Source organism: Callorhinus ursinus, unplaced genomic scaffold, assembly GCF_003265705.2.
Source record: "Callorhinus ursinus isolate GAN/ISIS: 27379988/994484 unplaced genomic scaffold, GSC_fseal_2.0 scaffold23, whole genome shotgun sequence".
Taxonomy (NCBI): Eukaryota; Metazoa; Chordata; class Mammalia; order Carnivora; family Otariidae; genus Callorhinus; species Callorhinus ursinus.
Genome location: NW_027397085.1, coordinates 1,037,042 through 1,049,832, shown reverse-complemented (window position 1 = coordinate 1,049,832; position 12,791 = coordinate 1,037,042). Strand labels below are relative to the sequence as shown.

Sequence of the window (12,791 nt, the reverse complement as noted above, 5' to 3'; positions counted from 1 at the left end):
AATCTTTATACTAAGAGAAATATGCATGTACACACAGCTCTGCACACACATTTTGTAGGTTCCCAAATTATCTATACCTGAACCTCTGATCCCAGACTGCCACTGGTGTTGAAATTTCCCCATCAAAAACTCCTGAAAATATCAGTGTCTTTTTGGCTCAATACCTTTGAAAGAACCCAGGGTAAGTTTAATCAGTTGCAGCTACCCCACTCTTTGAATAGTATATTCCCTCCCCTCCAATCCATATACAAAAGTAATAGCACAATCTGGCTATGTGAGTACAGTTTGACTTTCAAATCTGTATTATTTACAGGTTATATCAGATATTTTTTAAAACATTGAACAAGATGAGAATATATAAAATCACATGGTTAGAAGTAGCATATATGTTAGAAGTGTTGTTAAAATAAGGATTATTAATTGAATAAGGGGATTTTGTTTAGGTGCTAGCATGAAACAAATCAGAAAATACAATCACATCTCATTTAATGTTTGCTGTTATTTTCTGATTAACTATGTTCTCTGGCTAACTGGGAATTAACCAGGAAACTCTTTTGGATGACAGTCCTTCTGAAGGTTCTAAAAAGTAGTCTCCACACCTAGTATGGAGCTCAACTTGGGGCTTGAACTCACGACCCTGAGATTAAGACGTGAACTGAGATCAAGAGTCAGACATTTAACTGATTGATCCACTCAGGCACTCCACGCCCCCCTTTTAAAAACTGTTTGATTCCTTGAGGTCATCTTTATGAACATATATGAGCTGAATATGTAACAATCCTAAGGCTACTTACTTATAATCCATACTTTTGTCTTTTTCCTTTTTTTTTTTTAAGATTTTTTTTATTTGTCAGAGAGAGAGACAGCAAGAAAGGGAACACAAGCAGGAGGAGTGGGAGCACAAGCAGTGGGGGTGGCAGGCAGAGGCAGAAGGAGAAGGATTCTTCCAGCTGAGCAAGGAGCCTGATGTGGCCCTCGATCCCAGGACCCTGGGATTATGATCTGAGCCAAAGGCAGACGCTTAACCGACTGAGCCACCCAGGTGTCCCTTTTGTCTTCTCCTAAAAGCATATAGCTAAAGTATGATTAAGGTTATATTACCTCATGTCAGCTTTACATAAGTCATCAAGTATATATTGAACATTTATGGTATCTAGACGGTGCTATTCAACAGAACTTCCTACAACAATGGAAATGTTTTATATTTGCACTTTCTTGTAGTATACCTACTAGCCAGATAATCTATTGAGCTTTTGAAATGTGATTTATGTGACAGAGGAACAGAATTTTAATCTATATTTAAATAGCCATATGCAGCTTGTGGCTACTATATTAGACAGAATAATGTAGATCCTAATTCTGCAAACTCTAACTTACATAACCTTGGGTAAATTAGTTAACCTCTCTATAAAATATGATTAGTATAGATCTTTTAGGAAAGTTATGTTTCCATTAGTTAATGCCTGTAAAGCATTTAACATAATGCCTTGCATGTCGAGTAAGAACGCAATAAATACTAGACATTATTATGCAAGTATCAAGGAAGGGAATACAAAGATAGGAAAAATGTAATTCCCATGCATATGACAGTTAGTTGCATTTCAAATGGGCCTTGCCAAGAAGTTTCAACAGTAAGGAGCTTTGATGTGGTGGACACGGTCTGAACAGAGGCAGGGCAGCTGGGGTGCTTGTCCAGGCAGAGAGGCTGCTTTTTTATTTTTAATTTATTAATAAATAGAGTCTGTTCCATATCTGCATGCCAGAAATTTCAAAGTCTCCTAAGTACAAGAAGCTAGGTTTCACTCTAAAAGTTTTTTTTTTTTTTTTTTAAGATTTTATTTATTCATTTGACACACACAGAGAGAGAGACAAACACAGTGAAAAAGGGAACACAAGCAGGGGCAGAGGGAGAGGGAGAAGCAGGCTTCCCGCTGAGCAGGGAGCCCAATGTGTGGGGCTCGATCCCAGGACCCTAGGATCATGACCTGAGCCAAAGGCAGACGTTTAACGACTGAGCCACCCAGGCGCCCCAAAAGTTTTAATTTATATTACTTATCAAATTCTGTTTTAGCCATCTAAATATACTTTGATATTGGTTACAAAAAAATAAATAGGAAAGTTTTAAATGTTTTAGGCCCTATACTTAGTGCTTTATATATTGTCTCATTTTATTTTTGAACATAACCCTTTATATTCCAAGCTTATAAGCCATTATCTGAAACCCCTGAGGCCAGATCTATTTTATTTATTTTTAAGATTTCATTTATTTGAGAGAGAGAGAGAGCATGAGTGGGGGGGGAGGGAGAAGTAGGCTCCCTGCTCAGCAGGACCGTGAGATCATGATCTGATCATGCCGGCAGGACCCTGGGATCATGACCCTAGCCAAAGGCAGATGCTTAACCAACTGAACCATCCAGGCGTCCCCAGATCTGTTTTAGAATTCTAAGTTTTTCATATTTTAGATAATTTAGGGTATATAATTTCTAGACAAGTGTTACTTTTCCAATAATGAAACATTATATTAAATGGAATAAATAGGGCTTTACATCAGTTCAGATCATATCTTCCTACAAATGGATTGTAATATTAGGTTTTGACATCAAAGAAATTAAGGCTGTTTTTAGTTTTCTAGGATTTCTAAAATGTGGAATTTCAGATAATTCCTTCTGTTTATATGTATTCTCCATATTTGTGTAGCTGTTATTGGTGGAAACTCTATACTCAGATTTATCTGGTACCATTTCTCATGTACTATCTTTGCCACGTAATAAAAGGGCTAGTCTTGATTGAGAGCTTGCTGAGCTTTCCTTTAATGTTATTTCTCTTGTTCTGTGTGTGGTTTTCATGACGACTCTTTGACCCCTCACTTCATTTATTACTCACTGCCATACTCTGTGTAACTCAGACAGCACCAGGTGCCCAGTGAGTATTTCTTGGATGAATGACTCCACCCACAGATACGCTGAAAGCTTTATTTTTTCGTAGCCCCTCACATGTCATGAGGTTTTTACCTAGCACAGTAGGGTGAAAGGCAGGACAGGGGCATTAACTGCTTTATGTCTGGTTTCATGATTTTCTATAGTCACAGTAGGTACACAAGAAAACCATTACTGTTAATGTGCCTGGTGGGAATGATCAGTGGGGTCAGTAGTGTATGATGTACTTACGTGGATGTATGGATATTGATTTATACTTAATTTTCTTGCTAGATTTACTGTAAAAAACATTTTGCTTTATTTCCTTTTTTATACTTAATAGAATGCTCCTCCCTACTTCTGTCTGGTGGAAAGGCCATAATTGTAGGAATTGGGAGAATTGGGTCAGGTTCCAACGTTGCTGGTATTATCGCAGGGTCACATTGGGAAGGCAGTTTGTTTTGGGGTCTTGATATCCTGATAGCAAAAGTTTGTTTATTCAGGGGGTGCCTGGGTCACTCTCAGTTGAGTGTCCAACTTTTGGTTTTGGTTTGGGTTGTGATCTTGGTTTTGTGGGACCAAGCCTCTTGTCAGGCTTGCACTCAGTGGGGAGTCTGCCTGGGATTCTCTCTCTTGCTCTCCCCCTCTGCCCCTCCCCTGGCTCATGTGCTCTCACCCTCTCTTGTGCCCATGCACGCTCTCTCTCAAATAATAAATAGATCTTTTTTTTTTTTTAAGTTTTTTCAGAAGGTAAAAGTTGAGCTGAGTAAAATTTCAGGGTAGCAAAGTTTTCATTGGCATTCTGTTGTCTTCCTTTGAGCGCTTAACCTACTTTCTAGGCTTCCTTCTTGCCCAGGGAAGCAGTGACCTCAGGCATAAAAAAGGTGCCCCAACTGTGGCACCTACTTTCTCTGCACTGCTCCATTGTCCAGAAATAGTAGTCCTTTCACTCTGGATCCCCATTCCCTTAGTTCTGTGGCTGTCAGCTGAAGTAGGTGCCAGGAAAAAATCAGTCTGGAAATTACAGCTAATAGGGGAAGAGATTTGGTGCAGCATAGCCTTCCCATATCTCTGCATGTCTTTCACTGAGGATTTTGCCTCACTGTTAAAGTTTAAATAACCTCAGAGGACAGTTTTGCCCTTCCAGATTTCCCTGATTTGTCTCTTAATCCCTTTCTCTTTAGCTTATCCCATAAAAGTCCTCTCTCCTGAGTCCTTACAACCCTTTTACTTGCCCTGATGCCCACTGCTGCCCGATTGTTTGTTTTCTCAGAGGCTGGGATTCAACAGATCCTTAGTCTGCATTTCTGCCTCTGATGAGGTTTTGTCCTTTTTGAACCTCGCCATGGCAGATCCACTTCTGGAATCCCTTGCTTTGAATAGAACTCAGTAAACCAGAAAGGTGGGGGTGAGGTCACTTCTTGTAAGGAAACACCCCGTCCTTTCTCAGTTTGATATGTGATACTGACTGACTGTGTAAAGGTATGTCAACAGGGGGCTCTCAACTTTTTTCCTTAGCCTAAGTATTAGACAAGAGAGTCAAACTTAGAGAGTGCTAGGGGAAGCTTTAGCACAGTGTTATGAACATGGCACATAAATGGTTCTTTCCAGCTGGAGAGAACTAAAGATAGTGAAGGTGGAACTAACATCCTGGATTTCTACCTGAACATTGTCACTGGAACTGATCTTACGAGAAGGTTTTTAGACCAATGCATATTAAGGTTTTATCTTAACTGATTATAATTCCCTAGAAAATAAAGCTTCTAAAATTACATATTTCACGTGTTTGTATGCTGTGCGCAAAGAAAGTGTGGTGTGGATAACAGGATTCTGGATTCTGGAGCTACAGTCTCCAAAGCTGGATAAGAGACCCAAGACAGTATGCAAAGGGTTGTTAATAATTTAAAGTGAGACTGGGGGTCTGAGGAAAGAAATGACACCTTAGATTCCTATTTTCAAAAACAGCAGGATTTCATTTTGTCAACATTCTCTACAAGCCACTATAATGTGAAACCCTTTTCTGGTTCTATATTTATTGTTGGTCAGTCATAAAATATTTCCTAATGCAACAGAATCTCTGGCTTCTAATTCATTAAATATTTATACTATTTTTATAACATTTATTAAATAACATTGTATTTAATTTACCTGGTTATTTTTAAATGTGTACCATTGGACATTTAGATCACAGTCCAACTATTGCTTTGCAGGTTTGTTTTTTTTTTTTAAGATTTTATTTACTTATTAGAGCGTCGTATGCACGCATGACTGGGGGGAGGAGCAGAGGGAGAGGGAGAAGCAGCCTCCCTGCTGAGTGGGGAGCCTGATTCAGGGCTCAGTCTCAGGACCCCAAGATCATGACTTGAGCCGAAGGCAGATGTTTAACCTACTGAGCCACCCAGGCGCCCCATGTTGCTTTGCAGTTTAAAAGGAACTTGAAATTATGTGCTAATAGATATATGTATATGTATATATGAATATATATATATATATATTCTAGTCTTTAGGTAAGACTGTGTTGAGTAGAATGTAAAGGAAAGGCTGGACTCTTGTTTAAAACATACTCTCTCTATGTGCTACCATGTTTTGCTAGCCTCACTAGACAGAAAGGATTATTTTGCAGCAATAAGAACTGTCTTTGCTGTCACAGCTGTCCCAAGAGTACCAGCCAACTATCTCCTTAGTATTCTGGGAGCCCCAGATGACCCCTCATCTGAGCTCCCAAAACATTTCCCTTTTTCCTCTGTTCCTCCTCCACCCTTTTGGTAGTCACTTACTGGGGTGCCAGTTGAGGCCAGGGCCTCCTCACCAATGTTGCTAGTTCCCCCAGGGCACACTGGTACCTGTGCCAGTGGGCTCCTGGAGTTTCTAAGCATGAATCTTTAAACTGCAAAAGTGGGTAGCACTATATTCTTAGAAGAAATGTTCTGGGAGAATGCTTTACTCTCTCACATGCTTGTACTTCACAGACTGCTGGCCATTCTGTCAGCTCCTTCTTACTGCCACCTTTCTCCATAGAGCCAAGTAGGAATTCATGGAAATAATGGGGTTGGGGACTAATGCCTGAAGCATACTTTGCTGATAGTAATTTCCTTCTAATGCCTGGCAAAATCTCTTCTCCCTGTCTTTTCAGGACCAAAACCCAATTGAGCAACCAAGCAAACCTCATGCATGACCAACTACCACTTCATGAGACATGCTTAGAAATCTTGAGTTCCACCTTAGGGTGGATATAGGATCCTGAGTGCATTACTTAAAGATAATAATAGTTATCATTATCAGTAGACTGCAGGGATTTCTAGAAAATCAGTTTTGTCATGTTCTCGTCACACCCACTCACTTTGCTCCCCACTCACCAGATTCCAGAACCTAGCCAGGCTGTGACCATGGAGCACAAAACATCTCTGGATGTGTAGGGAAACCAGACTTTTATCCCTTGGTTGTAACTATCCCAGTATAGCTTAATCTTACTCATCCATATATAATCTTTTTCGTATATGGAAAAGAAAACTGAATAACTTAGCATATCTACTTTTGAGAGGAAAGAACACTTTTAATATTTGTATCATAATAATTAGAATAATAGATTCTAAACATGATCTGTAATAATAAGTTAATTTTTCATGTTTGTCTAGTTATTTCCAAAATTGTATTATGTCTCGATTATTACTATTTTTCTTTTAAAACATCTTTACTTCTTGCCTCTAAGTTTTTTTCTTGGCACAGTTGATTCATGGATTTATGCTGTATGATTAGTATTCATTTCTAATCCTAACTTGATTTTTTTTTTCCTGTCCCCACCAGCTAGAAACATTTTTATTTTATTTTCACACAGATGCAGAGTTTGCAGGGTGGTACAGAAGCCATAGCCCGATTGGATCAGTTAGAAGCTGATTATTATGATCTGCAACTTCAGTTGTATGAAGTACAGTTTGAAATCCTGAAGTGTGAAGAGTTATTATTGACAGCCCAACTGGAAAGCATCAAAAGACTTATATCGGGTATGGTGTGCATTCAACCACATAAATCCAGAAAAAATTGAAAACATAGAGAAAATATATATATTTGTCAGCTGTGTTTCTTGAAATTTTGAGACTAAAAAAGTCTTAACATAAAACCTTTTAGAGGAGCTCTTAAACTCAAGTCATTAAGTAGAGTCAGCAATGCAACTATGTATTACTTATGTAAAATGCTTACTTTTGTTAGGTTGTTTCAGCCAGAAAATTTTTGAGTTTTGGGGATGATACTTAACATTTGTTGAGCACTTAACTGCATGCCAGACACTGCTGAGCACTTCCTACACACACTCACCCTAGAAGGTGTATTTCCCAATAATCACTGTTTTACAAAGAAGCTCAAGAGGTCATGAATACAAGCCCCATGCTTGGCTGTAGAGCTTACTGAAAGAAAAAAAAAAAAAGAAAATTAAAGACATACAGGATCAAACGGAGTCTTAATGAAAAACTAAGGGGGGTGGTGTTGCCTGAGGTTACAGAACCAATAAGTGGATTAGAACCATGTTCTGTCTGGCTCCATAGCCCATGCTCTTAACTACTACCCCTTGTTGCTGTTTTGTTCTAGAAAAGAGAGATGAAGTGGTATACTATGACACTTACGAAAGCATGGAGGCCATGCTGGAGAAGGAAGAAATGGCAGCATCTGTGCACTTACAGAGAGAAGAGCTACAGAAACTTCAGCAGAAAGCACGCCAGCTAGAAGCAAGACGTGGACGGGTTTCAGCCAAGAAAGCCTACCTCAGAAATAAAAAGGTATAATAGGTATTTATTGAATAGACAGCCTTAATTTTAAATCCTGCTTTTAGTCATTACTTAGTCCTTGACCCATATCTAATTCTAACCTGGTTTGTCACTAATACTTGTTTTAAAACTAAGTGAGAGTTACCTCTTTCCAATACTTGAGCCATTATATTAACATTTTATAGTTCTCCGAGAGCTGCCCTGTTAACATTAGAACAGCCAGTGATGATGTCCTGTTTACCTGTGGCACCCTGAAGGTGACTCTGCTAAAGGGCATGACTGCAGGATCCCATGTAATGCAGTTCCTGGCTCCTCATTATTTAAGGAGGCCAGTGCTGTTCTAAATGAAGTCTTGGTTCTGACCTCAGTCTTGAAGGAATTATATATATATTAATCTAATTCTGAGGTAGGGAAAGGCACCCCCAGAGAATCTGCCTGTTTATACCAGCAGCCTCAGATCTGCTGCAACCCATCACATCACACAGAGTCAGGGGCCCTCGAGGGTCGTGTCCTCTCCCATCCTTACCCCTGTCCCTCCAAGCCTACCATCTGGGGTGGCAGGTCTGCAGGGGGAGGAAGTACTGACAAAAGATGGCTGGAAAGAGAGAAAACTAGAAACACTAAGTCGTAAAAAGAAAGACAACGAGAAGATCAACTGTATGATATAAAAGATAAAAACACACCTCTCCATGTAACGTCGTCTTATAATCCTTGTCTCCATGTCATCATGCCCACAGTCCCAGGGTGCTTGGTTTACCCAATATCCACAGTAGAATTGCATACCCAAGGGTAGTTCTAAGAAAATCATGTCCTGCTTCTCCTCTTGAAAAAACAAAGATGGTCTCTGGCTATGCCATGAGGGCTTGAAATCTGCGCTTTGTGATTGGACTTTTTAAGAAAAATAATAAAAACAACATTATTCTTTATGCATTTTTTATCTTCTTTAATGATACCACTAGTCAAATGAGGTAATAATCTTTTGCCTAAAGCCGAGAAAGCTCCAAAAACCAAAAGCATTCTCATACTTGGTTTGGTGACAAGACCAGACCTGAGCTGAGAGGAAGTTGTCCATCTCATAGTCCCACTTAATTTGACTATTCATATATTTCACTGCAAAAATGTTAGTATTACTTTTAGGGCGCTCTTTCAGATCCTGCTGGAGTTACTGGGTAGTGTATATGCAACATACCACCTTTCTAAAATCTGAAAATAAGGGACTTGGGACCTATATTCTCATTTTGTAATCAAGGGAACTAAGGCTCCTGATAGTTAAATAAATCACCCAGAGAAAAGCAGCTAGTTACTGTGCAATGATAGGATTCTGTCTTAGGTCTGTGTGATTTAGAAGCCTGAGTCATTGTACCACCATATCATGTTACTTATATATAATACTACCTTTGTTATCCCCCTGGAGACTGCCCTGAACAGTTTAATTTCAGGATCTGTACTTGTTAGGCAATAGAGTCAACCCAGTGTTGGTGAAAAAGACAACACAGTTGCTTTACAGTGTAGTTCATGGGCTTAAAAGGTCATTCATTATATCACTTTCTCTGGTTAGAAGATTGATCTTTTGGTATAGTTTTGAGAGTGTTGGAAACTAATGGTCATCTTTTTATCTGGAGGACTTCTCTAGGAAGACCGAGGGAAAAAGACGTAGCGTGGTGCCATTAAATGTTGCCAGATGATAGTGCGTTATTTTGTAAAGAGGCATGTATTTCCTAGTTTATTATTATGTTTTTATTTTCATGTGATTAGAATAAGCATTCATATATATATATATATATTTTTTTTGTCATTCTGACTTTTTTTTTATCTTTAAGGTTCCTTTTCACTCAATCTCTGACCATAAGGTACAGATTTCATAATACCATTTAAGCCACTCCAAGCAAAATCATGTTCTTTAACCCATCAGAGTTTAGAATACAGACTTTCAGCCAAGGGTTGTATATCCTTTTTTACTCAAACTAGTTTAAAGAGTACAATAAGACTTAGAATCTTTTGGCCACAGACTTCAGAGCTTAAAGAGAGCTTTGAGATTATCTAAGGATACCCTTGTCCACTCTATCTTGCTGTATCCCTCCCCGTCCAAAAAAAAAAAAAACTTAGAAAAGAGTTGTTCTAGAGAAGTTAATATTTTTCTTAGATCCTAATGATTTGGTTTCTGCTGCTTCAGTACTCCAGATGAGAAACCAAACGTGGCCTACTTGGTGTTTTGCTATTGTAGGTACATGTTTTTAAGTTTTTTTAAAGATTTTTATTTATTTAACAGAGAGAGAGAGTGAAAGAGGGAACACAAGCAGGGGGAGTGGGAGAGGGAGAGGGAGAAGCAGGCTTCCCACTGAGCAGGGAGCCCGATGCAGGGCTTTGGGATCATGACCTGAGCTGAAGGCAAATGCTTAACAACTGAGCCACCCAGGTGCCCTATGTAGGTACATGTTAAGATTAAAACTAAAACCCAGTTAAATAAACTCTGGTATGGTGTCCGAGTCTTTCAGGTTTCACTTACATTAAAACACATTTTATGTATTTATAGGAAATTTGTATTGCAAAACACAATGAAAAGTTCCAACAGCGCCTTCGGAGTGAAGATGAATATAGAACCCATCACACAGTACAACTAGTAAGTTTGGACTTGTGGAGACTTAGAAGAAAACTTTGATTTTTACATGTCTCAAAGTGAATAGAGAATAAGAAAATGTGAATAACTAGATGTTAGCATTAATTCCATATATATGTATGTAGGAATGTATGTAGTTCAATATGTATGCATATATATGCATACATTATTATTTAGAACAGTTTTAGAGAAATTGACTAGACAGTTTGTTCCTATATACTTCCTATATACAAGTTCCTATATACTTCCACACATGCACAGCTTCTCCTTCCAACCAGAGTGTTGTACCTTTGTTACAGTCAGTGAATCAGCATTGATACATCGGTATCACCTGAAGTCCATAATGGAGTTTAGAGTTCATTCTTGGTGATGTGTGTTCTATTGGTTTTGACAAATGTATAGTGATAGGATATGAATCCACCATTATAATATCATACAGAACATTTTCACCACCCTGAGAATGTCCTGTGTTCTATGTATTCATCCCCCTCTCTCTTCACACCCCTGGCAACCATTGATCTTTTTACTGTCTCTACAGTCTTGCCTTTTCTAGAATGTTTAATTGGAATCATACAGTATGTAGCCTTTTCTGATGGACATAACTCAGTAATATGCATTTAATATTCCTCCATTCATTTTCTATCTTTTTTTTTTTTTCCTCCATGCATTTTCATGGCTTGATAGTTTATTTCTTTTTAGTGCCAGATAATATTCCATTGTCTGGGTACACCACAGTTTATCGATTAACCTATTGAGACATGTTGGTTGCTCCTGTGTTTTGGCACTTATAAATAAAGTTGCTATAAGCATTCATACAGGTTTTTGTGTGCACATAAGTTTTCATCTCTTGAGTAAATACCAAGGAGCACGATTGCTGGATTATAAAGGTAAGAGTTGATTTAATTTTGTAGCAAACTGCGAAACTGTCTACTACAGTGGCTATAGCACTTTGCATTGCTACCAACAATGAGAGTTCCTATCGCTCCATATCCTTACCAGCATTTGGTATTGTCAGTGTTTTGTATTTTAGCCATTTTAATTAGGAATGTGGTGGTATCTGATGAATGTTTAGTTTGCAGTTCCCTAGTGGTGTATGATAATGAGCATCTTTTCACAGTGCTTTCTTGTCATCTGTATATCTTCTTTGCTGAGGTTATGTACAGATCTTTTTCTGGTTTTTCAATTGGGTTTTCTTTTTATTGAGTTTTAAGAATTCTTTATTCTGGATAAAGTCCTTTATCAGACAGGGTTTTTTAAAAAGCAGATATTCTCCAAATTTGTGGCTTGTCTTTTCATTCTCTTGACAGCATCTCTTGCAGAACAGGATATTTTTTATTTTAATTTTAATGTTAATGAAGGCCAGCTTATCACTTCTTTCTTTCATGAGTTGTACTTTTGGTGCTGTATCTAAAAAGTCCTCTCCAAACCCAGGGTCATCTGTATTTTCTCAAAACTGTGTTATATTTTGGGAGCTTTATAGTTTATTTTACATTTAAGTCTGTGATCTGTTTTGAGTTAATGTATGTGAAGGGTATAGGGTCTGTAGCTAAACTTCTTTTTAAATGTGAGTGTGTAGTTGTTCCAATACCATTTCTTTAAAAAAAAAACACAAAAACTGTCATTTCTCCATTGGATTGCCTTTGCTCTTGTTAAAGATCAGTTGATTAAATATATTTGGGTCTACTTTGTACTCTGTGTTGTTATATTGATCTAGGTCTTCTGCTGCTCCAAAGCTAGTCAGTAACCACAAAATAAGCAACTGACATTTTGACTAGGATTACATCATATGTATAGGTTAAGTTTCAGAATAATGGACACCTTAATATTGTGTCTTCCTGTCTATAAACAAGGAATTAGCTATTTATTAAGATCTTTTTTGATTTCTTTTATAAGTTTTATAGTTGACCTCATATAGATCTTATTCATATTTTATTAGATTTGTGCCTAAATCTTTCTCTTTTTTTGATGGTAATGTAGTTTTGTTTTGTTTTTTTTTTAAAGATTTTATTTATTTATTTGACAGAGACACAGTGAGAGAGGGAACACAAGCAGGGGAGTGGGAGAGGGAGAAGCAGGCCTCCCGCCAAGCAGGGAGCCCGAGGCGGGGCTCGATCCCAGGACCCCGGGATCATGACCCGAGCCGAAGGCAGACGCTTAACCGACTGAGCCACCCAGGCGCCCCTGTAAATAGTTTTTAATATTAAACTTTGAGATGTTCGTTGCTGGTACATTAGAAAGCATTTGGCTTTTCTATGTCAACCTTGTATCCTGTAGCCGAGCTATAATCCACTCATTAGTCCAGGAGCTTTCTTTTTCTGTTGGTTCTTTTAGGTTTTCTACATGAACGATCTTGTCATCTGCAAATGAAGAGAGGTGTATTTCTTCTATCCCAATCTGTACACCTTTTACTTAACTCCACTTTTTCCAGTAGCTAGGGCTTTCAGTATGATGCTCACCAAGAAGGAATGGTGAGAGGGGACAGCTTTGTCTTCTCCTGATCTT

At 38.3% G+C, this 12,791-nt stretch overlaps 1 protein-coding gene across 2 annotated transcripts in view; it reads left to right on the top strand.

Moving 5' to 3' along the window:
- Positions 1-12,791, top strand: part of JMY (junction mediating and regulatory protein, p53 cofactor) — a 93,209-nt gene that overhangs the window by 63,600 nt on the left and 16,818 nt on the right. The window contains exons 5-7 of one of the 2 annotated variants that reach the window (XM_025892556.2): positions 6,751-6,916; positions 7,497-7,684; positions 10,206-10,292. In XM_025892556.2, coding sequence (XP_025748341.1) covers positions 6,751-6,916; positions 7,497-7,684; positions 10,206-10,292 — 441 coding nt within the window. The remainder of the gene's footprint in view (positions 1-6,750; positions 6,917-7,496; positions 7,685-10,205; positions 10,293-12,791) is intronic. The other variant, XM_073905283.1, reaches the window with a different exon arrangement.